Here is a 26,821-nt window from a genome sequence, read left to right as displayed (position 1 = left end):
TCCTCCATGAATTTATCTAGTTCTTTTTTGAACCCTGTTATAGTCTTAGCCTTCACAACATCCTCTCCCAAGGATTTCCACAGGTTGACTGTGCGTTTTGTGTGAAGAAATGCTTCCTTTTGTTTGTTTTAAACCTGCTGCATATTAATTTCATTTGGTGACCCCTAGTTCTTGTGTTATGAGAAGGAGGAAAAAAATCTTCCTTATTTACTTTCTCCACACCAGTCATGATTTTATAGACCTCGATCATATCCCCCCCTCTCTAACATCCTGGAACCAACACAGCTACAACAACACTGCATTCAGAAAATTTTGTCTTTCATGAATCATCCTCTGTTTATATTTACCCATGACAAAGTTTGAAGTCTATAAGGTAGAAATTTCAGCTCAACTGCAGTAAATCACCTGGACCAAATGATATTTGATGGTTGTGAGGGAAACAAAGTATGAAATAGACACATTGGTAAAGGTACGAAGCATATTCTTACAAACAGCAGCTATTCCTGAAGATCCAAAAGGCGGTGGATACTCTGAGGTGCTGCTTTAAGAGAACCTTAGTGAGGGTGATCTAGTTGTGACCTTCACCTCAGTACCAAGGAAACTGATGGAGAGCCTGACTAACGACTGTATTACTGCAAGTTTACTCTGGTATAAAATTTAAGTAATGCTTTGGTGAATCACAGCTCAGAGTGTAACTAAAGACAGCCTAGTACAGCTTTTAGATGAGAACAACAGGACAGGCTCAAACCATCATAGCCTCTGAAAAAGCCCCTATAATGTCAGGGATTTTTATAATTAATCGATAAAAGTGGACATTGTTTACTTGGATTTTCAAAAAGCTTGTGATTAGGTCTCTCATAAGATCATTAGTGAAAATAAATAACCATGAGGCAAGAGGCAAAGTCTGCCCAGGGATTATGAATTTAACAAGTTAAGCAATAGAAAACAAAGCGCTGTAAGACCCAATCCTGCTCCATATTGGCAAAACTCCCTGTGACTTTAATGGCACAGGATCAGGTCTCCTTAAAAGTAGAACCAGGTTAATAGAGGAGTGCCTCGGGGTTCTGTATCCTAATGGATACTATGGGCCCCTCTCTTTTCTCTGAGTCAATCATGGTCAAGGTTCCCAGAGAGAACATTGATGTCATTCATGTTCCTTCCTCACGAATAACCAATGCTACAACATTTGAAGCCCTCTTTTTTTAAAGAGGGTGAAAGCTAAAGGAGGCAGTTTGAGTAAATGGATCATTGAAAGCATCTCTGTTAAGTGATTAAGCTACAGCCAAAGATGATATTTATTAAGAAAAGCTTGTTCATACAACACTCATTTGATATTCACACTATGTATCTAGTGCCAAATGGCAGATGTATTTAGATTCTCAAACAGCTGTTTATGGCAGTTGTGTCACAGAAAACTGCTTGTTCAAAGCAAAATATTGTGCCACCTTGATTTCTTGGCTTTTTGTCACTTTTGACATTTTATTTAGACTTTAAGGGTGATTATCTGCAGCTGCAATCTGTCTCTTTTCATGTCAAACACAGCGATGAACAAACCTCCAAATGTTTAGCTGAGACAGAAATTCATTTTGCCCAATTTTGAATTTGGGCAAAGCTTGTGAGTTTGAGCGGAAAAAACAAGTGGGAGAGAGTGAAAAATCCTGAACATTGCTCCCTGAGGACGTGCATTGCAGTACAGTATTTAATTACATAATAATGTACTGTTTTTCCAAAGGACCCCTGCCTCATTATGGCTGGAGGAGGAGGCAGGATTGTGGTAAATATCTGGAGTCAAACTACACCCCCCCTTCATTCTCTGTACTTGTTGTATGATGTGTCATGAGTGAGTCAGGGTGTTGTTAGAAGATGAAGAATAGCTGTGTGAACTCAAACTTTTAGAGCCACCCCAAAAATTGTTTGAATGGTTTACACAACCTCAGGCTGAGAACTTTCCCAAAATAATTCCCAGAGAATGTCTTTTAGAAAAAAAAATCCAAACTCAATTTAAAAATGGTCAGAATCCACCACAACCCTTGGTAAATTGTTCCAATGGTTAATTCTTCTCTAAAAGTTTACACCTGTCCCTCCTTTTTAATCTCTCTCTCTTGAGCCACTGACAATGTATATATGCCACTCAGCCACTGATAGAGTGGCTCTAAACAGGAAAGAATACAAAAGCAGTTTATATGCTAATGACACTTTTGTTCTATTGAAGAGTTCATTCAAATCAATTCTACCATTATTGACTGTAGTTGACATTTTTGTGGTGAGCTATGGTTTTTGCATTAACTGGAATAAATTGCAAGCAATGGATGTATCTAAAAGACGATTCTAGCATCCAATCTTACTCCTTCTCTTGTCATACCACCATGGGATAACCTGCGCCCCAGGATCAAGGCCAACTCCATGCTTCAAATAATTTGGATGGAAAAAGGAGTAACAAAAATAAAGAGATAATATAAAATGATAGACTGGCATTCTTCAACTACATTTATAACAAATAGCAGCTACTGCTCTCCCACATTTCCTTCTTTTCATGGCTATGTCATGGGTGCACAGGCTCGGTGCTCTGGAACAGCTCTGAATGAAATTCAGACAGCACCCTCTTCAGTGTGACACCCCCTCCGGGCACACTCTCCCTAGGGCTCCTTGGCTTCAGTGCCTCTTGGAACTGAGTTCAGAGCTTTCAGCACCCTTGTTCATACCGTGAGCTCCCCACAGAGAGTTCACCTGAGTAGGACACCTGGGGAAGCCTTATATGCCCCCCAAAAGGGCCATGCACCCGCAACTTCCACAGTCAGCAGTGACTCTCAGCCAGCATTGTAAAACAAAAGGGTTCATTAGTCATCTGGAACTCAGCATAGAACAGTTCTGGTTAGCACAGAAAGCAGGAAATTATAGCAAAGTCCATCTTGGAGAGATCCAGAGCCCTGGCTTTCCTCACAAGTTCCAAACCAGGAGACTGACCAGCTTACAACATCCCACCATCAGTCATGCCCAGTTGCCACTCCTCCATCTTTTGTGTGTTTCCCAGGCAAACCAATCACCTGGCCTCCACCTCATCTCTTTGTTCTACAGCCAACTGGCTATGGCGGGGACAGGGAGGTCAGTTGCTAATGTCTACCCATTGTCTGGGCCTAGGAAGCTGGACAACAGTCACATCTGCTCTCTAGGGAGTCTCTTCAAAGATCACACAACCTGTCCCACCACCTAGGTAAACATGCAGCACATAGGGGAAACTGAGGCACGCACATACAAAACATTAAGAAATTTCCCACTTCATCACAGGCTACACTCAAGAATTCATGCAAGGATAGGGGGAAATCAGTCCATTTAAACTCTCTCACCTCTAGAAGAACATTTTAAGAAATATGGAAACAAAAGTCACAGACAAAAAAGGGAAAAGACTACGTCAACAGAGACCTCAGAGGATATCTGGCTCAATGGAAAAGATACTTCAAGTTCTTTATCCTTGTGATTATTCCAGAACAAGATATAAAAAGATACTACAGGATCCAGAATAGCTGTTCAAGGCTAGATTGACAAAACACAAAGAATGCTGGAGATGAAAACAGCTGTATACCAAACTTTTGTACATCCTCAATACCTGTCAAAAAAGCATCTGTTCTGAAACACCATATTCAAGCTCTCTCAAAAGCTTCAAGAGCCTCTGTCTTGCCTTCTCCAAGCTTGTGAATTCTAGGGGTGCGGGATGAGTTGGCATTACCAATTAACATTAAGAAATGGATTGCTGTAACTATTTTAGTGGCCAAAAAGGTTATCTTGAGAAAATGGAAATCTGTAATTCCTGCCTCATACACAGATTAGCTTAGTGAGCTCTCTACTACTGCATTAATGGAAAAAATAATTCTGTCTACTTCTCTTAGGGAGTAACTGTGGACTACCCTCTATAGTCCCCAACCTTCTCCTTTCCCACAGGTGACTACAGACCACTTCCCTGCAGCCTCTTTCGTCCCTCAGCTCCTGGGGTTTATACAGGCCCCTCCTGTTCCTACCCAGGTCAGCCTCCTGTCTAATTAATTCCCTCCTCCCTGGCTTCTCTTCCAGGTGCAGGCTGAGCAGTTAATTGGCATACCTGGCCACCTTAACCCCTTCCAGTCTTGTGGACATTCCATCACAGTCTCTGATACTCAGAGGTTATGTTCTCACTTATTTATCTATTTAGTCATTTTAATAATTGATACCCTGTATGATCTCTGCTGGTTTAATTTTTTCCAGGTTTTGCAAATAATGAACTTTGAATTTTGTTATTTATATGCTGTCTCCATCTTGTGCATGTATTTATATGTTTTGTTGTGTTATGTGTTTATATTATATAAAAACAATAAAATAAAGTTAAAAGTAATTATGCCTGTTTCCATTCTAAATTTGTCTAGCTTCAACTTCTATTCATTGGATCATGTTATACCTTTCTCTGCTAGACTAAGGAGCCTATTATTAAATATTTGTTCCCCATGTAGGTACTTATACACTGTAATCAAGTCACCCCTTAACCTTCTCTTCCTTAAGTGAAATAGATTGAGCTCTTTGAGTCTGTCATTGTAAGATATGTTTTCTAATCCTTTAATCATTCTCATGGCTTTCCTCTGAATCCTCTCCAATTTATCAACATCCTTCTTGAATACTGAACACCATAACTGGACACAGTATTCTAGCTATAGTTGCACCAGTGCCAAATACACAGGTAAAATAGCCTCTCTACTCCTACTCAAGATTCCCCAGTTCATGCACCCTAGGATTAAGTTAGCTCTTTTGGCCACAACATCACACTAGGAGCTCCTGTTCAGCTGATTATCTACCCCCATCCCCAAATCTTTTTCAGTCACTGCCTCCCACGATACAGTCCCCCATGTAAGTCTGGCCTACTTTCTTTGTTCCTAGATGTATACATTTACATTTAGCTATAATTAAACATAGAGTGTTTGCTTGTGCCCAGTTTACCCAGTGATCCAGATTGCTTGAATTAGTCACCTGTCATCTTCATCGGGGCCCCCTTGTGCTTGGTGCTGCAGCTAATCACTTTTAGAACCTACAATGGTTGTGTGCCTCAATATTTTACCCATGGAGTCATCTGAATTCTAATGACCCCACTGGGGTTGCCAAAAGGACTCCCCTGCTCTGCCTGACAGGGTGAATGTTATGCCACTGTGCAGAATCCTAACACTTGACTTCAAGAGGAGTCAGCAGAAAACCTCTGCGCCTCAATGCTGCATCCTACAACTTAACTCCCAGAGTCTGAGGGCTACATTTTTAAAGGGCTCTTAGCAACCCCATTGCTGCTTGTGACCATGAAAGTACGGACAGCTGCAATTTTTGAGAATACCGGTGTGCAGAGGTGACAGAATTTACCACTTTTGCCTACAGATCACAGGGCTTGCAGATTGAAATTCTGCCACCTGCATATTCAGATGCTAATATCAGAACAGCAGGTACGCACGGATGTTCACACAGGGGCAATTTTTTTTGAAAAAGTGGCCCAAAGTGTCTGCTTGATACCCTGTGTCTGGTTTCGTCTATGTTTTTATTTTCATTATCCCGATATACTCTAAATCCTCTCCCTACAATGTGACTTAAATAAGGCGAATGTCCATGTGCTACTCTAACAGTTAATACTTATAGTCACTGTCCTTAGAGATTCCTGTTTAATTGGGACAATCTCTTTTTTATTCTTATTTCTTTGAAGGTAGTATTAGCAGTCTGTTCTGCACTGCAGGATGACCTATAAGAATTACCTTAGACTGCTCCGGGAATGGGCTCAGTTATCCATGCTATTTGCCCATCACATCCAGTGATTAATTGCCAGCAATTAGTTCTGCTGAACTTCAACAGTAAGATCTTGGAAGGCATTAAAAGCCCATTTCTGAAGTGTTCTAATCAGAAGAATTGCTCAAAATGTGATGCTTTGTCAGATTATTCCACTGGTTAAAAACACACTGGAATGTATGCACTCAGTCCTGTTTTTTCAGTCTTCACACTGTAGTTACAGGAAGATTGTACATAGAGGAAGATTCTTTGGTGTATAATCAGATAGCTCTAATAAATAGTATTTAAAAAAAAAATCAGTCTGCTGTGTGCTCTCCTTATTAAGGCAAAGAGCTTGTATTTAACAGTTAAAATGACTGTTATTTAAACATTACATACAACAGCAACCAGAACCTGGCACCGGCTGCAGCTCTTTGCAGTCCAGAACCCCACCTTCCAGAATGGAGAATGGCCATTGATCTTTGCAGCCACATACATATATAACAATTGCAGCAGCTCCATACCTGGTACAGACTGTACCAGTCTACTCAGATTTCGTTTCTGTGGCTCACAGAAAAACAGAAGCCATACATCCAACCCAACATGTTTTAAAATGTGGCTGCTGTCTTGAATTTTCAATGGTGCCTAAGTGATTTAGGAGCATAAGTCTCCTAAATTACTACAGCACTTTTGAAAATCCCATCTTGTATCCTCCTAGAAGGATGTATCACACCACACTACAGTGACACCAGCCAGTTTAAAAAGTATGCATGCCACAAAATGTGCATATCAGAGGTTTTTATCCAGCAAACAAATTAAGATGGAATCCAGCTCTGAAATGCTAATTGTTGGGAAATATTAGATAAGAGAGGTTGGGCAGAGAGTGAGTCAAGGATGTTGTGTCGTGTTAGTTCACTGCATGCTACAATTAAGGCCAAAGTAAAAAGCAGAGGAAACAGACTCTGCCAAATAATGCAGTAGCAGTATTATAATGAGACTGTTTCCCCTCAGGGTTAATTCAATTCCTATTACTGTTCTTCTAATTATTCCCATGATATGGTATTTTTCTCAAATCGCATTAGACTTTAGGCACCCGCTGCACCTATAACTAGCCATCAGTCATCAAAAGGCCAAGGTGGTGGTGGTGGTTTAGCCTTGTCTCAAACAGAGAAGATGTATAACCCAAGTATGAAAAAAAGTTGACGATATTTTAGTTTGAAAAATGGGGTTGACTCATGTCCCATCTGAGACTTGGCCTGGTCCACACTAGCAAATTAGGTTGGTTTAACTACATCGGTCGGGGTGTGAAAATCCTCATCTTAGTTAAGATGACCTAAATCCCCATGTAGACAGTGCTAGGTCAATGGAAGAATGCTTCCATCAACCAAGATACTGCATCTCGGGGAGGTGGATTATGTGTGTCGACAAGAGAATCCCTCCTGTTGCCGTAGGTAGTGTGTACACAGAATAACTGCAGCTGCACTGGCATAGCAGGGCTACTGTAGCATATTAAGTGTAGACAAACCCTAAACATTCTGGCCCAGATTTTTGAAGGTATTAGACATTGCTGCACTCAGCATTGCAATGACTAACTGATTTAGGAGTTGAAATATCATTTTCAAAAGGGGGCTAGGCACTTAGGAGTCTAAATCCCATCAACTGCTAATGGGATTTGGGCTCCTAAGTGCCTAAACCTCTTCTGAAAATGATATTTAGGTTCCTAAATCAGCTAGGCATTGCAATGCTGAGCACAGCAACACCTAATACTTTACAAATGTGGGTCTGTAAAATCACTGGCAGGATTTGTCAAGTTCATTAGCCCTGGAGTAGAAACTTGGTGCCCCTAACTCTTAACATTATTCAGTCTACAATTTAGTCACAGTGTCAGGAGCAGAGTTGTGAAGTTCATGGAGAGAGGGTCCTTGTGCAGGTTCTACAAAATATTCTACCAAAGCTCTCAGCCCTCTTTACATTCCAGGGGCCTTTGTAGACATCCACAGAATGGGATGTAACTAAGAGTTCAACTACTAATAGCAAGATTTTGACAGAAAAATATACATGATGGCAGGAAATTTTCTTGCCAAGTAACATTTCCAGGAGCAGTATTAGAAGTGGAACTTTTCTATGGATGCCCAGGGTCCAGAAAGACCTGCAAAGCTTAGGCCTAAATTAAGTCAGATTACTGATGTCTACTTTATGATGTCTGCTACAGGCAATAATTTCTCACAGATACAGACAGGAGTTGGCTATTTTCTTTGCTTCCAAGATATTCTATGACCAAGAGAATGTCTTGAGATTCTTCCCAGTACATTCTTGAGAGTGGCACTTACCCTTTTTTAGGTTTCAACCAAAGGTAGTGAGGAGGAGAGTTCTACATGGCCTGCCAGTTTGCAAATTACTTAGAGAAAGGTGGCTGGGCATCATTCTTCAATAAAGCCTTCCTGACACTAATGCAAAAACTAGAATTTTTTCTGGCTGATGGTGGGACCCAGAGCTGCAATTACATTTGCCATTCACCAAAACAAACTACATAGATATAAATGGGAGAAAAGGTGCTACTCTCACGGTCAGACAATAGACTGGTGGTACCCTTCTCTCCATGGCTTGAAACACTTGTGTTAAATTTCGCAGGGATGATTACAAATATACTATGTTACATTATTTGATCAATTGTTTTTATGTGTCTGCAAAGGTTGATTGGCAGATATACAGTACAGACCCATTTACGTGCGGATGTCGGGAGTCAAGCCGTCACGACCACGTGTTAATGGACCACGGGTTAAGAGGGCCATGCTGAAAAAGGGGTCTATGATTCACTTAGAAAAAAACGCCGCTATTTTCTGCTCTTTCTGGCTCGCATTTTTTTTCTTTCTTATGAAGTCTGTCATTCGCCGCAGATGAATGATTTTGATATTTTCTGCATTTTGCTCCTCCATAAATCTTACAACAGTTTCTACAGCACTAAGGGCTTCTGTGGGCAAAATTTTGACCTTTTCTTCAACATCCTTGTCGTCATTGTCATTTAGGCCTGCATTATTAGAATTCTCGCCATCACTTTCGCGGTCCGACCTAGCCTCTCAGCCCGTTAATATTTCTTCCTCGGACAGAAATTCTGAATTTAAAATAGATTTTAACTCGGCGGAAAATGCATTCGTGGCCGATGCATCGGCTGATCGGCTTTCTCCAGAAATCGATACCTGCTTTTTAAAATGACTTATAAACCCCTTGCTGGCTTGGAATGATTCATCCCCCATTAAATTTCCAGATTTTGTCACTTTAGCTTGAAGAATTGGCCTACTTAGCGGCATTCCTTTCAGTCTTTCCTGAGCAAACCACGTGCGCATGGCTTTGTCTATTGTGGGTTTTGCTGAATAGCGCACATGTTTTTGCTTAAGCCCCACAGCAGAATCTATATTTTGTACAAAGCCATTCAGTTTAGATTAGTTTTTTAGCCATCCTTGGAGAGTAGATTCAGCAATCTCAATATCTTTTGAAACTTTGGCCTGGGTTTCTCCGCTATTTACTCAATCTATTGCATCTAGCTTTTCTTCTACAGTGTAGGAATGCCAACGCTTGCCCTCTGCCATTATATTAGGCCTATGGTTAAAATTTTCTAATGTAGTGTATATATATTACTATATAACTATTATATATCTCTCTAGTGTGACAATGACTAAGCGTGCGTGATACGTCTTACCAATATCAGTAAAGACATAGAACACATTTCCGCTCCGCACTTCCTGTCGATTTCTGTTAGTGAGCAAATCTGTTGTGCTACATAGCAAGTTCCTGTACCACATGTTAATGAGTCTCGCGTGTTAAATAGGTAGCACTGGGAGGCATGGCGCTCCCGCACATTAAGCGGATTCGTGCTTAAACGGGTCTGTACTGTACTACTATTATTGATGCATTTAATTTAATACTCACTACATGGCCTGAACACAATCTGTTATCAAATTTCCAAATAAATTTAATCTAAACATCTAGTCCCATGATTCTATTTTTTAAAATCTCCTGTTCAGATTCCTCAAATTAAAGGAGACAACAAACTGTATATGTAGCTAATGATGTTTTGCATTCTTCTTGGTTTCAGATGATGGCAAACTGTCTTTTGAGGAATTCAAAGCCTACTTTGCTGATGGAGTTCTGAGTGGAGAAGAATTGCACGAGCTTTTTAACACCATTGATACACACAATACTGAGTAAGTATCCTCGGCTTACAACCAAGTGCTACATTTTGTATTTGAAAAGAAGTTTAATTTTGGCAAAAAAAACTTAAGCTGTTTTTATACAAGAGAGTTGTTTCAGGGAAATTATAATGCCCAATTATGTACTCTGGTAAGAGCAAAACAACTCATCAGCTGATCATCTACATATGTTTAAGTGTCCAAACATTCAGAAATACAGGCTTGCAGCAAGTGGTGTGGGCATCAGACACTGTGTACATCCGCTCATGAGGGCCGGTGGAATCAGGGAAAGGGAAGAGATGCTGTGGTCCTTTCCAGCTCTCAGGCTGGAGTAGCCTTGTTAGGACAGCTGCACAGCTGCGGAGGGAGCAGGTAGATTTCTGCCCTCACATAATGAATTGGGAGTTGAGCAGAGAGTTTGCCCGCAAGTAAGTAGTATGAAACCATCATAGAAAGTAGTGAGCAAATGTTACCACCTGATGACTGATGCTCTGTAGGAAATGGATTGATGTCTTCATTCATGTTTCTTGGAAATCACAAAACTCACATTACATTTCAGAATGGCTGACTGGTTGGCAGGGTCAGCAGAAGCTAAGGGTTTGAAGGATATAGAGAGGGAACCAACTTTTTGTCCCAAGTGTATCTCTCTCTGCGGTGGGTTAATGCAACGGCCAGGCCACCGAGGGAAAATTGTATCACTCCTCCCCATATGGCAGGTAGTCTTTGTATAGACTAAAGAGCAGTAAAAAAAAAGTTCCATAAAAAATAATTGGAAGTTTGGATTTTTTTCAACTAATTCCAAGTAGAAACCAGTTTACTAGCTAATCACAACAGTACTTGGCTAATCTGCATGCTGCATTATTCACACACACAAATATGGTGGCCTCCTCCCACTTCTCAGCAAAGACAGGGAAGCAGACCACTGTAGGGGGACCATTACTAAGACATTACATAAACATAATATAGCACAGTTACTAGCCATTCGTAGATGACACTGTAGTTGTCAAAAGATTTAGACAAAGTATTTTTGTGATGCATCATCCTTGCTTTGATTCATAGCAGCCCATCACACAGAGTCCACAGATACCAATCTAGTACCTTTCACGTAGACTACATTCAGTTTTGGTGCCATTTCTGTGGTCCAAAAGCTACTGAAGTGATGGCATTTATTACCTTTGGTTCCTAACAGGTTATAAAGCCATCCCATTTGCACCAGTCATTATTGGCTTTTTGGTTCTGTTCGCACTGTTTCTAAACTCAGCAGATCAGTTTTGCTTGTCTCAGTAGTGCTTACTGGTACCATATAGATGAAGACACTAATGTAGTAACTGACATTAGTTCTATTGCGCATGAAGGTTCTGATGTCATGCACTGCCAGTCCCTGCTGCTGCCTCAGTTTCTCTGCTTCCACAGGGTATCTGGTCCCAAGTCACTCTCCTAGGCCTCTCCAGAGAGCCCTATAGCTTTCCTAGCCCCTAGTCTCCCTATCTCTGATGAAACAGGCTCCCTCTTATGATGATAGCCCAGGGCTTCCTAGGTGAGGCCTAGTCACCTGACCCAACTGTTGTCAGTTGTTGGCTGTGTGTGTGTTCTCTCTGTGTGCTGCACTGGCTCTGACCAGATAGCCCATACAGCACACCTTGATCAAACTGCCCAAGAAGACCACAGACTCGATTCAGTGGCAAAAGTCAACCAGGTTTATTGCCAATAAAGCACAATATTAGTGCCCTATGTGTGTTACAGGTACACTCAGTACATGTATGCCTGTGACAATGGACTCAGCTCAGTGAACAGCAGGACTTTCTGCTTCCCCCTCGGCTGGACAAAGACACCCCCTCTGTGACCCCCCTTTTATACACTGATACAAGAAGTTACGTACTGCCCCTCTGACATGGCTAGTTACCACCTTTTCCCTTGTACCTGTTGGTTTGATCAAAACATGTCTATCCATCACCCTGTCATCCTGACCTTATCTTTAAGAGAGGTCAGCGTGTCCCATACCATCTTCAGGGAGTGTGTCTGCACCATAATCCTTTATCAGAGTGTTTTGTTTCCAGCCTTCCTACGTGAATACTTATCACCTAGGAGTGCTTGTGTTTTTACAGCACCAGGCCTGTTTTTGCCAAGTTCATGTATCATATAGTGCAGGGGTTCTCAACCTTTTGCTTCCTGAGGCCCCCGCAACAGGATATTAAAAACTCCATGGCTCATCTGTGCCACAACTGTTTTTCTGCATATAAAAGCCAGGGTTGATGTTATGGGGTAGCAAGCAGGGCAATTGCTCAGGCTTCGGCTTCTGTCCCAGGTGGTGGGGCTTCGGCTTTCTGCCCTGGGTCCCAGCGAGTCTAATACTGGGCCTGCTTGGCAGCCCCCCCAAAACCTGCTCATGGCCCCCCAGGGGGCCCCAGACCCCTGGTTGAGAACTGCTGACATAGTGAACCTGCAAGTAGGCATCTACTTTGTAACAGGGCCTGACTTTTGCTCATAGCTTTGCTCTTGCTACCTTTGCTTTATATCAGCAGGACCTGACTTGGCCTTTGGCCTTTTATACCAGGCCTCATGTCTCCGGCTTTCTCTTTCTGCTACACCAACCACCTATCCAAACCAAAACCTATCACCTGAGAAATGGAAAGCAAGCCAGAGTTGAGACTGAGCCCAACTCCCCTGGAAATTTTAGCTCAACCTCTAACAAAGGGTTTTGAAAGCTAGATGGTAGAGTTTTGTAGGAAGCAACTCAGTTCATTCATTTTTTAATTTAATTTTTCAATCTGAATGGCATTGTTAAAATACTACAGCTTCTCACAGAAAAAAACATGTTCTTTAGCAAAAAAAACTAAAATAAATCATAATAAGTAGTATGAATGCAAAATGCACATTCCAGATCTGAATGTTAAATAAGCAGCCTCTAGGGAGAGAAACCTGAAAACTCTTTAAAATGCCCTAAGGATATTTGTTAACCTAATAAAACTTCTGTTCTTCTCTTCAATCATGTTCAACATTAACATGAGGTCAAATCTTTAATATTCAAGTTCCTTCTAGTCTATAGAAATACATAATATACATTAAGAAGCTCAGTACTTTGATTATTTAAGAGCTTGGCCACTTTTTTATGATAGTTGGGATTTTAAATAAGGAACGTTTTGAAATGCTACAATTGATATCTGAGAACAGGCAGTGCAACTGGCACAGCCATCTGGGTTACTGAAATGTAAATCACTAAGCAAGAACATAGTGGAAAGCATGGTGTAAGAAGTAACCAGGAAAACACTCCCATGGGAAATATGTGAGGATATGTTGGGTTGTTTGTTTTGTTTTTTAATTGGCCACATTTGTCCAGGCCTTTTGTTCAACTTGACACTTTTGCGTGTGTGTGTGTGTGTGTGTGTGTGTGTGTGTGTGTGTGTGACCGACCCCTGCCTGCTCAGCATGGCACTGTGTCCCCCTCTAGTGGTGGCTAGGCCAGCTAGAGACTGATAAACCTGCTACAGGCTTGATTAAGAGAGAACTATCTTTTAGCTCAGGAAATAGAGGCTCATGAATTAAGCTCAAGAGATCCCAGATTTGATCCCTGCTGATGATGACCCACACAGGGGTGTTGGTGTTATACAAGTATCATATGACAAATTTTGAATGTTGCATCTGATCATTTCCAAAATTTCCGGGAACAGTCCAGGCACCAATGGCCAGAACCCTATTGATTTGGGGGAAAATCAGAAAACTTAAAGGAAGAAAATCTAGCACACATGGATCCTGCCATCTGTTTAGCACAGCCACCACTTCAAACAGCTCTCATTTGTCTATAGAGCAAAGAACTGGATGATGGCACTGTGATGTTCCCCTGGTGTTATCTGAACTGGTGATCTGCTAGGTCACTCCAATCCTCGATTCTGGGAGCCAGCCTTACCCTGCTCTGCTGTGAGAACCCCCACTCCCAGGATGTTCACGCACAGCCTCTGGCATATAAGCTGTTCCCAGCTATGTGAGTGAGCACTTTTGGCCAGCCGCTGCTTGGATTGTGCAACCGAATGACACTAGTCAATATCTCTGGTCCCAGACACAACCCTAGGAACCTCCATCTTGCAGTGTCCAGTTATACCTGCTGGACACTGCAAGCTTATATGAGTTTATCAATTTAACAAAGAAACTGATATGTACCAGGCTTGTTATCCCAAGGGGAGTCTCTGACATGCTTCAAACCAAACACACTGCTTTAGGTAGAATAAACAAATTTATTAACTACAAAACATAGATTTTAAGTGATTATAAGTCAAAGCACAACAAGTCAGATTTGGTCAAATGAAATAAAAGCAAAATGCATTCTAAGCTGATCTTCAGCCAGGCCTCCCCTTTGATCAGCACTTCAGTCGCTTGGTGGTGGTGTCTGTAGATGGAGGTGGAAGAGAGAGAGAGAGAGAGAGAGAGAGCATGGAAAACGTCTCTCCCTTTTATCATGTTCTTTCTTTCCTCTTGGCTTTGACCCCCACTCTCCCCTTCAGAGTCAGGTGAGCATTACCTCATCGTAGTCCCAAACTGACTAAGGGAAGGGGGGTGACACACTCAAGAGTCCAACAGATCCTTTGTGGCTGCCTAGGCCAGTGTCCTTTGTTCCCGTGAGGCTGCCTGGGTTTGTCCCATACATTCCCTGATGAGGCGTAAACTGCCCCTCTGCTCCTAGAGAGTTTTGCCTGGGCCTCTGCTCCTGGAGAGTTTTTGCCTGGGCTTGTTTTAAGCCATGAGGACACATTTTCAGCCTCATAACTATACACATGAAATTACAACCTATAACATTACTATAACTACAACAATGCTCAGTGCATCGTGAGCCTTCTGAAGACACCTGACATGACAAAGTTTGCATTGGATACCACACAATCATTTTATAAAGGATGAACATGGGGGTGCAGGGTGTTCCCCCAAGGCACAGAGTGTCACAGGCAGCCATTAATGCCCTCCAGCATAACAGAACCTCTGCTTATTCTCCCAATAGGGCGTGGTATTCTGGCACCCTGAACGATTTATCTCCTAGACAAATAATGATGGGAGGAGAAGGGGAAATGGGGGCATGCACACAGCCTCTGGCATGGGGCAGAGAATGGGGGATCCTGGTAGAGTGGGAAGGGAGAATAGGGATGGGGCTGGTGCACATAGTCACCAGCATGCAAGGGAGAATGGGGGACCATGGTAAGGGAGGAGGAGGAATGGGGGCACACAGAACCTCAAGCAGATGGGCGATTAGGGATGTTGCGGGGAGTCGCTGAACTAGAAGGGGATGGGAGGATGACACAGAAAGAGCTTGTGGAGGGGAACGGAGGGATGAAAAAAGCCTCCAGCATGTGCAACAAGCTCAGCCCACATAAGTTATAAAGTGTGTGCTCCCATAGAATCATAGAATTGTAGGAAGGGACCTCAAGAGATTATCTAGTCCAGGCTCCTGCACTCACGGCAGGACTAAGTATTATCTAGACCATCCCTGACAGGTGGTTGTCTAATCTGCTCTTATAAACCTCCAATGATGGAGATTCCATAACCTCCCTAGGCAATTTATTCCAGTGTTTAACCACCCTGAGAGTTAGGAAGTTTTTCCTAATGTCCAACCTAAACCGCTCTTGCTGCAATTGAAGCCCGTTGCTTCTTGTCCTATCCTCAGAGGTTAAGAACAACAATTTTTCTCCCTCCTCCATGTAACAACCTTTTATGTACTTGAAAATTGTTATGTCCCCTCTCAGTCTTCTCTTCTCCAGACTAAACAAACCCAGTTTTTTCAATCTTCCCTAATAGGTCATGTTGTCTAGACCTTTAATCATTTTTGTTGCTCTCCTCTGAACTTTCTCCAATCTGTCCACATCTTTCCTGAAATGTGGTGCCCACAACCGGACACAATACTCCAGATGAGGCCATAACAGCATGGAATAGAGTGGAAGAATTACTTCTCATGTCTTGCTTACAGCACTCCTGCTAATCCATCCGAGAATGATGTTTGATGGAACAGGGTTACACTGTTGACTCATATTTAGCTTGTGATCCACTATGACCCCCACACATGGGCGGCGGGTATTAAAGGCTGGGGCAGGCTAAGCCTCCCCTGACCCAGGCTCTGGCCCCACCCATGTTCCCCTGGGATGCCCCACCCTCCCTGTCCCTCTACCCTGAAGTCATCTGGGGCTCAGCTCCAACCAGCTGCCAGGAGCTCAGGCCCATTGTCAGCCAGGGGCAGCACTCAGGCTCACCTGGGGGGACAGGGGCCATGGGCCAGCAGCCTGGCCCAGTGCTCAGGGGGCCAGCAGCTCGGCTGGGTACTGGGGCTAGGCTGGCACTCTGGGGGGCCAGGCTGGTACTCGGGGGGGCTGGCACCTTAGCCAGATACTGGTGGGGGCGAGGGGATGCCCGGCATTGCTGGGGTGGGCAGGCCAGGGCTCCTCCAGCTGCAGAGCGGGCCACGGGGCTCGGGGGGATGGGGCCAGCGGGCTAACCTCCCCAAATGGGGGGTTCACCCACCACACATGCCCCCACATCCCTCTCTACAGTACTCCTTCCTAGCCAGTCATTTACCATTTTGTATGCCTGCAACTGTTTGTTTCTTCCTATGTGGAGTACTTTGCATTTGTCCTTATTGAATTTCATCCTGTTTACTTCAGACCATTTATCCAGTTTGTCCAGAGCATTCTGAATTTTAATCCTACCCTCCAAAGCACTTGCAACCCTTCCCAGCTTGATATCAGCCACAAACTTTATAAATGTACTCTCTATGCCATTATCTAAATCATTATTAAATGATTTAGCACTGAACCCCTCTCAATATGCCCTTCCAGCTTGACTGTGAACCACTGATAACTAGTCTGTGGGAACAGTTTTCCAACCAGTTATACACCCACCTTATAGTAGCTCCATCTATATTGTATTTCCATAGTTTCTTTTGAGAAGGTCATGCAAGATAGTATCGAAAGCCTTACTAAAGTCAAGATATACCACATCTACTGCTTCTCCCCCATCCATTTTCCCTTGGTGTGTATCAAGAAGTCAGGCAGGAGGGAGGGCTAATAAGGTTCCTTTTAAGAGTGTGAAGCTTTAGCATGGTCACTTGACAGAACATACCTATAGCTAATTCAAAACTGAAACTTTTGTAATAGTGATGAGGTTTTGTTTTCTTACATGATACAATATTTTTACTTTGACTTTGCAGCTGGCAAGTATCAGACATTGTTTGATCTTTCATCCTAATAGAAATGCAGAAAAATAATTTTTAGGGCTTTCCATAGACCCCTTTTGCCTTTAAAGCTCTGTCGTCAGGAGGCACTATGATGGAGGCATGTGGCAACATGCCAGAAATCTGATTGAGTTAGTGAAGAGAAAGAAAACTTGGACAATGCAGTATGAATCCTGAGTCCATATTGATACAGTTTTCCAACCCAGAACACAAGTTCACATGCATGAAGAAAGCCAAAATGTCACTAATTAGCATCACACACAATTGCTGAAAAGGGCAGGTTACATAAAATGTCTGATATTAACACATTAGCTCAGAAAAGGATCAAAGTGTTCATTGAACCTTACGAAGTTTTGTTATGCAAGTGTAAGAATCATGTACATGTCAAACTGCCCTAAAACCATCCATTGTGTGATGCCTCTCACTTGCAAATTATCCTAGAGAAGAAAATGAAATTCTTGATTTATGCTTATGGCTGCTCAGTAGCTTAAAGCTGCAGTTCAGTAGGGAAGAATGAGAATAAAATTACTGTACCTAGGATACAACCAGCAAGTGAACATTTGTACAGGTGTTTTCACATTTTAATCCAGTTAAATAAAAAACAATCTAAGCTGTAACAAACAAGACTCTTTCTCAGTCTCATCCTTCTCTCTCTTCCCCTCACCCCCCCAGCCCAAGAGCTGTGTGAAACATTCCACTTGAAACTTCAACATTCAAGGGTCTCAAAGTTAGCCTAGTCTGTGTCCAAGGTGCTCCTGCAAACACAGGGCCAAATCCTTAGCTGGTGTAAATCAATGTAGCTCCATGTAAATCATTACAATGGAGGAACCTCAGCTGCTTTCATGGAGCTACATCAATTCATATGGGATATGGATTTGATTCACAGAATCCTATGGGGCAGAATGAGACCCTGTATGAGTTGCATCACAAAAGCCTCTAGGGTAGCCCATCTTGAGAGGGTTGGAGGGGCCTTGAATATCTTTTCCCCCCATATAGCTGCACCTATTAGCCCACTGAAGAACCATTTTGATAGGTTCCAGTGAAATCCTCTTTCCTCCCATTTTAGTGTTTCAGATCAAAAACTGATTTTAGATACAGTAACATGGAAAAACCTTTTGTTCCACTTAGCCTGAGCTATCAAAATGGTGGAGAAAAAGGTGATAGGAGAAACTGCAAAAACCAGAACAGATAGTCTTGGAATCCCACTCAGCTGCCTGGTTGTAACAAGTGGGATTTGTAAGGCTTCTCTATTTGTGCTCGCCTCCACCAATGGAGTTTCCTGATATCTTTCCTGTGTTTTTTAGCACTACTGTGCCATGAAGGTGAACACTGTTGGCTTGTCCCTTTCTATAACCTTTGTGTACAAGCAACACCCTAAATACACAATGTAAAACGAGAGATTTGTTTTTAACATACTCCTCATGGTGCACACATCAAAGGAGCAGAATCCAAACACAGAAGAAGCCTAGAACTCGATATATGCAACTTTTATCCTACTAATTAACCAACCACTTACAGAAGATGGCACTTCTGTCTTCCATACACTAAAACATCCCCATAGAGGCTTATGCCTTTGGTCATCCAGCTCTTCCAGAGATTTACTCAGTCCTCACACCTTCAAACCAGGTTATCTACAAAGTGCTTTCACCTCTCTGGGACTCTACAGGAAATGAGAGACACACAGCTCATCCTTCCCATTCTTTATTACTAATTTGGTTATGTGGTTAGGGCAAAGGTCTAGGACATCCTGTGCAATGACCTGTGGTAAGATGTTATATTGATAAACTACTAGCTTAGGACTTGAGTGACCTGGGTTCAACCCCCTGCTCTTCTGCAGACTTCCTGTGTGACTTTGGGCAGGTCATTTGAAATCAGTAGGAGTTAGGCATCTCCATTCCTTTAAAAATGTGACCCTTCCTCTTTCTGCGTCTCAGCTCCCCATCTGCACAGGGGGATAATAGCACTTACCTACTACACGAGGTGTGGAGGATAAACATATCAAAGACGGTGAGGGGCTCGGATACTAGGGTGATGGAGGCCATGAAAATGTCTAAGATAAATAATTTCTATTAAAGCTAAATTGTCTTACTCAGCAAAAGGCAAAATCCACCCTTCCCTGACTGTAGTCAGCCTCCAGCTCTTAACAGTTTAACACTGGAACCAGCCAGCGACAGTTATGGCAATTTCCTGCAATACCTTTGGGAGATCTCACTGTGTTACTGTATCATTGGGAGACTATGCAATTCCACCTGGCGGGGTGACCACAGCTTCTCCAGGAACTAAGAAAAGTGGAGGGTGATTAGACAAATTCACTCAGGATCTAACACCTCCAGAGAAGTACCATCACCTGGAAAGGCTCACATATACTGGTTCGGACTGGATTCTTCAGTGACCAATAGACAAAGAAAGGACTTTTGGATAAACAGTCTGAATTTAAACTGACTCAGGGCCTTCTTTCTGATCCATCAAATGGACAGAACCATCTGACCAACGGGGCGGGGAGGGAGGCGGGCCAATCGTAAGGGAAGAGTTGGAAGAACTGACACCTACCAGAGCCCAGGGTTGGAGTTGGGGTGACCTTGCTAAACTTTTTAGCATGTGCTTAGGTTTCTTTATTGTTTTGCATATGTTTTTTCTGTAATCCTTTTACTTTAAGAATACATGGGTTAGCTCAGAAAGAGGTGTGTGGTAACTTGTAACTGCTGGCAATTACAGCTGTGCATAGCCTTCAGCGAGAAAGCAAAGCACAGATCCTGTTCAGGCAGTCTGGCTTGCTGAAGATATCACAGTTTAGGCAGGGAACCATGCAGCCTGGAAAGATCCTGGTCAGCAGGGACAGAGATGTGGTTCTCTGCCTGAAAGAGATGATGGCTGTGGAGTCTGGAGCCTAGAGTGGGTGCCCTCAAGGGACAATGGAAGAGGAATATCGGTGAAGTTGCCATGAACTGTGACATAGCCTACCTCCCCCATTTAGAAATACCACACCACAAAAGACAGAGAATGGCATATTGAGGAGTTACCATGAGAACTACTACTGCCATCTCTATAGTGCCTCTATAGTGCCTCTATAGTCTCAGATGCCAGTTTTGTCACAAATGCAGACTTTGGGTTGTTCCTACTTGCACAAAGCCTTTAACTCTGCCAAATTCAAAATCCCACCTAGGCTGCTCTTTGTAACGTAGAACTGTATGGCATTGTATCCTGAAGCCTAACCCTAGAGAGGAGGAATGGTCTTGTAGCTGAATCACTGGGCTAGGGCTCAAGAGATAGGAGTTCTGTTCTTGGGTCTTCCACACAGATTTACTCTGTAACCTTGGGCAAGTCATTTAATCTGCAGATGCCTCAAATCCCCCTCTCTCTCACTGATGAGTTGTAAGGATAAATGCAGTGATGTTTGTGAGGCAATCAGATCTTACTGGAGTGAGTGCCATGGAAAAAAAGTCTATAAATTGTTTAAAAAGAAAAAAGATACTGAACATATACATTTCTGTAAGTGTGGAGAAGCCAGGTTGACTTTAATACCTTTGAGTGAACTCTCCAAGCCAAATACATATTAAAACTATACTCCTCAAGTTTTGTAATCTCAATTTGCTAGAAGAGGGGATTTAACTGCATTTTAGTAATTTAGATATTTGAAAAGAGAAGATCAAAGCTAATGTAATGATATTACAATACAATAGAGCTGAATAAAATTAAGCAGTGCACATGCTGAATACTACTGACTACTGAAATAAGCAAAACAAATTGTCAATGTTATATTAGGCAAGCAATAAGGAAACTAGTCTTCATTTTGCAGTAATTAAGGTCATGTCTGTTCTGTTCAGGTAACTCAGTGTAAGCTCTGCACCTTACTGTTTGGTGCATATCAGCTGGCACTTAAGTCTATAACAAATCTTATCTTTTATGTAAATGTATAGCCAACTGCTGCCTCTGTTACTTTAATTACCCGAAGAAAGCCATATAAAAATTATACACCAATGCAACACCATGGAGCAAAACTTACTGTTGTATGGAATGGTGATTGATCATTGCCATTAATGGTTAGCGTCTGCAGGAGAGTTAGTCTGATGTTTGCACATATTACTTCTGCAAGTTGACTTTATGTTTATTACTCCTGGGGGCATTCTGCACCAAAACATTAAAAATTCTGCACACAATATTTTAAAATTCTGGAAAATTCTGCACATTTTATTTGTCAAAAGAACACTACATAATCGCCCAGTTTCAATTATTTTGGTAATTTATTTCAAAATACCTGTTAGCAAGTATGTCTGTTAACAATGCAGACACACACAAAAATTCCCCCAGGAGTAGAGAGTTAAAGGAATCATTATGACAACCCAGGTCCTATTTCTCTGCCCACTTCCCCCCCTCCCCCCGCCAGAGCCCAGCCGGGGAGCCAGACACTCACAACCACTCCCCACCCCAGAGCCCACCTGTGGGCCACCCCAGCCAATACACCTGAACCCCCTCCTTCCCAGAATCCAATCACGGGGCCCCTCCAGCCCAGATACCCACCAGATACCCTTCTGCCTAGTCCAGTGGCCCCTAGTGGCACATAGCAGCACTGAAGCCCATTTCTGTGGAAAAGGAAATTCTGTGAGCACAACATTAATTTCTGCAAAATTCTGCATTGTGCAGTGGTGCTGAATTCCCCCAGGGGTCGTTTAGATCTCTTCTAAGCCCTGCTCCTGGTCCCACTGAAGTCAAGGACAAAACATCTAAGGACAGATCCTTGATTTCATTGGAGCTATGACATATTAGGTCAGGCTTGACAAAGCCCTAGCTGGGATGATTTAGTTGGGGATTAGGTCCTGCTTGGAGCAGGGGGTTGGACTCGATGACCTCCTGAGGTCCCTCCCAACCCTGATATTCTATGATTCTATTACTCCAGCTGAGGATTTTTTCTCAGTGGTGAATTTATATTTCAGTGGACATGTCTCTTGTGATTTGTGTGTGTATGTACACAGATAGTCAATTTTTTTACAAGTCTATATTCATTTTTGAAGAAAAATGCAGAAAATAAGCAAGATGTTTAATACAATAATTGTTATTAGCATCAGGACAGAGGAACATTAAACATGCAAGTCTACTGCTATATGTTTTTAGCTTCTGGTTTGTCCCCCCCCCCCCGCACCTCCTTTTGACACAGGAAGGCGGGTGTATATGACATCTGTTCATTACAAATATAATCTAAAAATGTTGGGTTTTAATAATGACATCATATATGAGCCATGTCACTTGAATTAGTTCCTCATGTGACACCAAACTGAGTGTATTTCCATATATTGTCACCATTAAAAATATTTTGTTTCCTAGTGATCATTTTACTGCAAAGATTAAATTTGTCAGTGCTGAGGATCACTGGGCTATAAAATTATAAACGACTCCTAGCACAGAAATATTTTTGAATGTCTTCAGTCTAGTGGTCCATAAACCAACCATTTAACTTCTTGGATTTAGGCAGAAATACCCCGCACAGGCAGATTATTTCATAATTGTCTGTGAGAGTTTTACAGCTTTTCCCGAAGCCATCTGGTACTGGCTACGTAAAGACACAGGGATAGTGGACTAACTGGATCTTTGTCTTGACCCAGCAACTCCTGATTTCCTATTTGCCAGAAAGGACGGGGAGGGACAATACAGAGGATGAAGTTTTGTGGCAGATGAAATCTGAATGACCTTCAACAAACAACTTTCTGATTATTCAGAGCCTCTGTGCTTTAAAGTGGATTAAAAACCAGTCTTACAGATAAAAAGCTAGCAGACTGCTTTTATTAAGACACCAAGACATTCTGCCTAACATGTAATTTACACAAAACAATTGCTTTTGTAGGCACCAAATTAGCTATTCATCTGCATTAAATTTTCGGTGTGATATTGTTGGCTTTGTTTCCATCATTAATGGTAAATCATAAGGGGGAGATTTTCAAAGGCATAAAGGACTCAACTCCCATTGAAAGTCATTTCTATTTGTGCCTTTTATAATCTCCTTAACTTTTAGGCACTCCCACATTGTACCTCAATAGTCAAGGATATACAAGTCTCTGTAGAAATTCATGGAAGGCTAAAAGGTGAGATACAAAGTCTCAGCGACAAAGAGCTTTCCTTTTACTATTTTAAGAAAAAGATTAAGATTCGTCAACTCTAATTAACTCTGTGTTCCAATCCAGGATGGCCCCAAAATGGGCAACAGTCTATTCCTGCCACACACAAAAGCACAATTCAGCCAAACCTGAGGATTAGGGCCACTGTATATAATAAGGTATGCATTTCATCATCAGTCTTTACCATGGCAAATCACAAAGGGACATGGGCTCCTTGCAGATCAAGTGCCACCCAGATCAATTTCTGGCTAGGTGATTTGGCTGTATATTCAGTTTATGTCCACAACTGGCAATTTTATCATGCCACTGTTGCTTTTGTCATGCTCACATGATCAATGGCTGTGTAACAGCATTCCTTGGTACACACACTTCAGAATTTATTGGTCTTCCATTCTAATAATATGGTTTCCTCTCTCCACAGGAATTGAGCCAGACTCTGTTGGCTCTTCTTCATCAAGGGCTACTTAAAGTAGTACTTTGAAAGTTCAAGTTCAAGGACCTAATTCTCCATGGTTTTATCCCTTAAGTGGACATTCATACCTGTGCCAAGTGAATGTAAAACACCATTATTCTGACTGGGTAGCGTTTTGTATTCACTTGGCACAGGTGTAAATGCCCACACAAGGTTCAGGACAATAGAGAACAAGGCCCAAAAGCTCCACTGTCTTTGAGTTATCACTGCACAAAGAAGATCTCAGATTGCTTCTTAAGGTGAAAATAGTGTACTTACTTTTCCCTACTCTGATAACTCAAAAACGGCTAAAGGATTTTCAGTTTTCAAAAATCCAATTTTTGCAAAACACAGGAAGTTTAGACCAAAGGAAGAAAGTTACAGAGGAGGGAAAACAGAAAATTATAATCATCTCGCAGACTTAACGATTGCAATCCTAGTACATTTTCCTATGCACCCATTTGGATGGCAGCCTGGAACGTGCCAGTATTGTAAAGATTAAGAAAAAAAGAGTAATCATACATGACTTGCTTTTTCTGGCTTTCTGACTTCAAATTTCAACCTTAACAATATTTAAATTGGGGGTTTTTTTAATTCAATTGCTTCTTGGCCTTTGAATTATGACTCACTAAATCAAACCCTTTCTCCCACCATTGCTAAATTTACATTTGATAAGGAAGAAAGGCAACTTTTTTTATTGTAATTGTGTGAACCTAAGCACTAGAACAATGAGTTCATTATCCCCATTAGAATCTTTATATCTTAGTATTTTAATAAGCTCTCACGTGCTTTGTAAACCCATTTTTGTTTCAGTGTTGCCCTTTCCTTCCTCAGTACATTGGGTTGTAATACTTTTAGAAAATGTCACTGAAGCCCCAATTCCCCTAAACATGCCAGTATGTACTTAACTTTATGCACATGCTTAAAATATCCCTACTCAGGAAAGCACTTTCAGCATGGGCTTAAGCATTTGGTGGCACTGATGCCAAACATATTGTATTGTGTTTCTTGTGTCTCTCTTCACTAACTTAATTCAAGATAATATTAAAGTAAAATTATTTTACATCCTATCATAACTTCACAGTAGATTATGAGGTATGACTCAAAAATGCTTTGCTTATTATCTGTGCTACTGCCTGAATAGCTGTAGCCAGAGGAGAGGAGAGAATACACTGCACAAACATCAATACGTTGGGATCCATTTATAAACATAACATTGAATGTGTGGGAAGAATTTAAATATCTGGGATATATCATGGGCCAAATCTTGGTCCAGTGAGTGCAACAGCACTTGAGAGTATGGGGGTGCAAGGTGACCCATAAAAGAGCACAGGAGGAGGGACAGAAGGCTCTTCAGAGTGGCTATGTCCCCTCCCCATGCAGGGAGCAGGAGGAGATAATGGGGTGTGTGAAAAAGAGAACAGACAAATAATTCAGCTCTGTCTCCACAATGCACCTGGTAACATCTTTGTTCTAGTATCTCACAGAATGTATACTGCCACAGAAATAGACCTAGTGCAGGTTACTGCTCCCTGTAGCAATGGGGACACCAGGTCCAGCAAAACTGCCGGATCTATGAGCAGCACAATAGCCACTGCCCCCAACATGGGGCAGGAAGCAATGTGTCACGATCTAGCCCTAAGATTTGGTGGGCCAATCAATGACGTTATCCTGAAGTTGAGTGTGCTGCATTTTTTCACTACAGTGGCATACAGATCAGCCTTTCAGATCCCCTCATGGGCACCTTTGCCTGCATTAAACCAAGATGGAAGGCCTCTTTCATGGCCCCTCATTAGAATCATGGCTTCACCAGTTTCTCAGATATTAATTTCAGTTTGTTGGAATTTTAAAAGTTAACCCATTTACCCGGGGACATCCAAGCCCTTCCTTGTCCCCAGTCTTCAAAGTTCCAAAATACACCGTTCTGAAAGCATGCCTTTTTGCCATAATAGTAGCCCTATGCACTACTGATTCATTAGGCCAGGTTGTGATACATTTTCTTGGACAAACTCTATGTACATATTTTCAGGCTGTCACTAATTCTGAGCCCTCAAATTTTATTGTAAATGACAAGGATCCCATGCTTCCATCCAGTGGGAGTCTCTGAAATAGTTCTTGGTTACAGTGAATAACTTCTGGCGCTCATTACAAATGCAAATACGCCCACTAGTGCCTTCTACACTTGCCCAGTAATTGTTCTAATAATGGCATCCTTGGGAAAAGTTGTCAGAAGATGACAAGAATATCTGTCAGGATTACAAAATAAGAACTGCCATCAGACTGTAACCGGGATTCTACGTTCATGATTGACAAGAGGACACAGTGTGATAACTGCATCACTCACAGCTGACTGAAATGGGCCAGTGGGTAATAATTCTTGAAGATTTATTTTAAAGATACTGGGCCACATTTTCAGCTCCACTCTGCTGTGCAAAAGGAACAGAAATTGCACGCAAATCCCCAGGGCGTGCCGAACTGGCATAGCCAGCGTCTGAGCTACTCCCCTAGTTCCTGCAGACATGGCCTAGAAGTAGTGCTGGGGATAGGTGATGGCAGGCACATGGACAAAGTACACTGCTGCCCAGCTACCCCCACATAATGGAGAGGCACTTGGGGACCTTGCCATTTGGAGTTATTGTAACTTATGCCTCGGCTACTCTAAACTATGTGAGGGATAGAGCAGAGTTGGGCAGAGAATCAAGGAGCCGTAACCAGCTTCCTGCCACTTCTACTCTGTTGCACTGAGCGGATCTTGGACACAGCAGAGAATCTGTCCCCCTTTTAATTCTCATGAAAGGTACCGGATTAACATTCCTGATGATCCAATTCCTCTGTGTGATCACAAGAGAGACTTGGCAAACTTCTCCTCACTGTCTTTCTAATGTGCCCCAAACTTCCTCCATACTAGGACTGAGAGGATACTTCAGGCCTCTAAAACTGGGCAGGTAGCAATATGTCATGCTCTAGCCCTCTGCTCCTGTGGTCCAATCAATCTGCATTACCCTGGAGTTAGTGTACTACACTTATTCAATACAATGGCATACAAATAACACAAGGCAATAGTGATTCTGCCAAGACCACAAAAAATGTGCAAGTTTGTGGCAGTTGTGAG

The 26,821-nt window shown here is 42.2% G+C and overlaps 1 protein-coding gene across 1 annotated transcript in view; it reads left to right on the top strand.

Moving 5' to 3' along the window:
* Positions 1 to 26,821, top strand: part of NECAB1 (N-terminal EF-hand calcium binding protein 1) — a 123,354-nt gene that overhangs the window by 24,822 nt on the left and 71,711 nt on the right. Inside the window, exon 3 of the mRNA XM_084620064.1 lies at positions 9,854 to 9,962. Within this exon, the coding sequence (XP_084476190.1) occupies positions 9,854 to 9,962 (109 nt within the window). The remainder of the gene's footprint in view (positions 1 to 9,853; positions 9,963 to 26,821) is intronic.

Source organism: Lepidochelys olivacea (assembly GCF_965140295.1).
Source record: "Lepidochelys olivacea isolate rLepOli2 genome assembly, chromosome: 2".
In the NCBI taxonomy this organism is placed as follows: Eukaryota; Metazoa; Chordata; order Testudines; family Cheloniidae; genus Lepidochelys; species Lepidochelys olivacea.
This window is presented reverse-complemented; position numbering and strand designations above follow the sequence as displayed.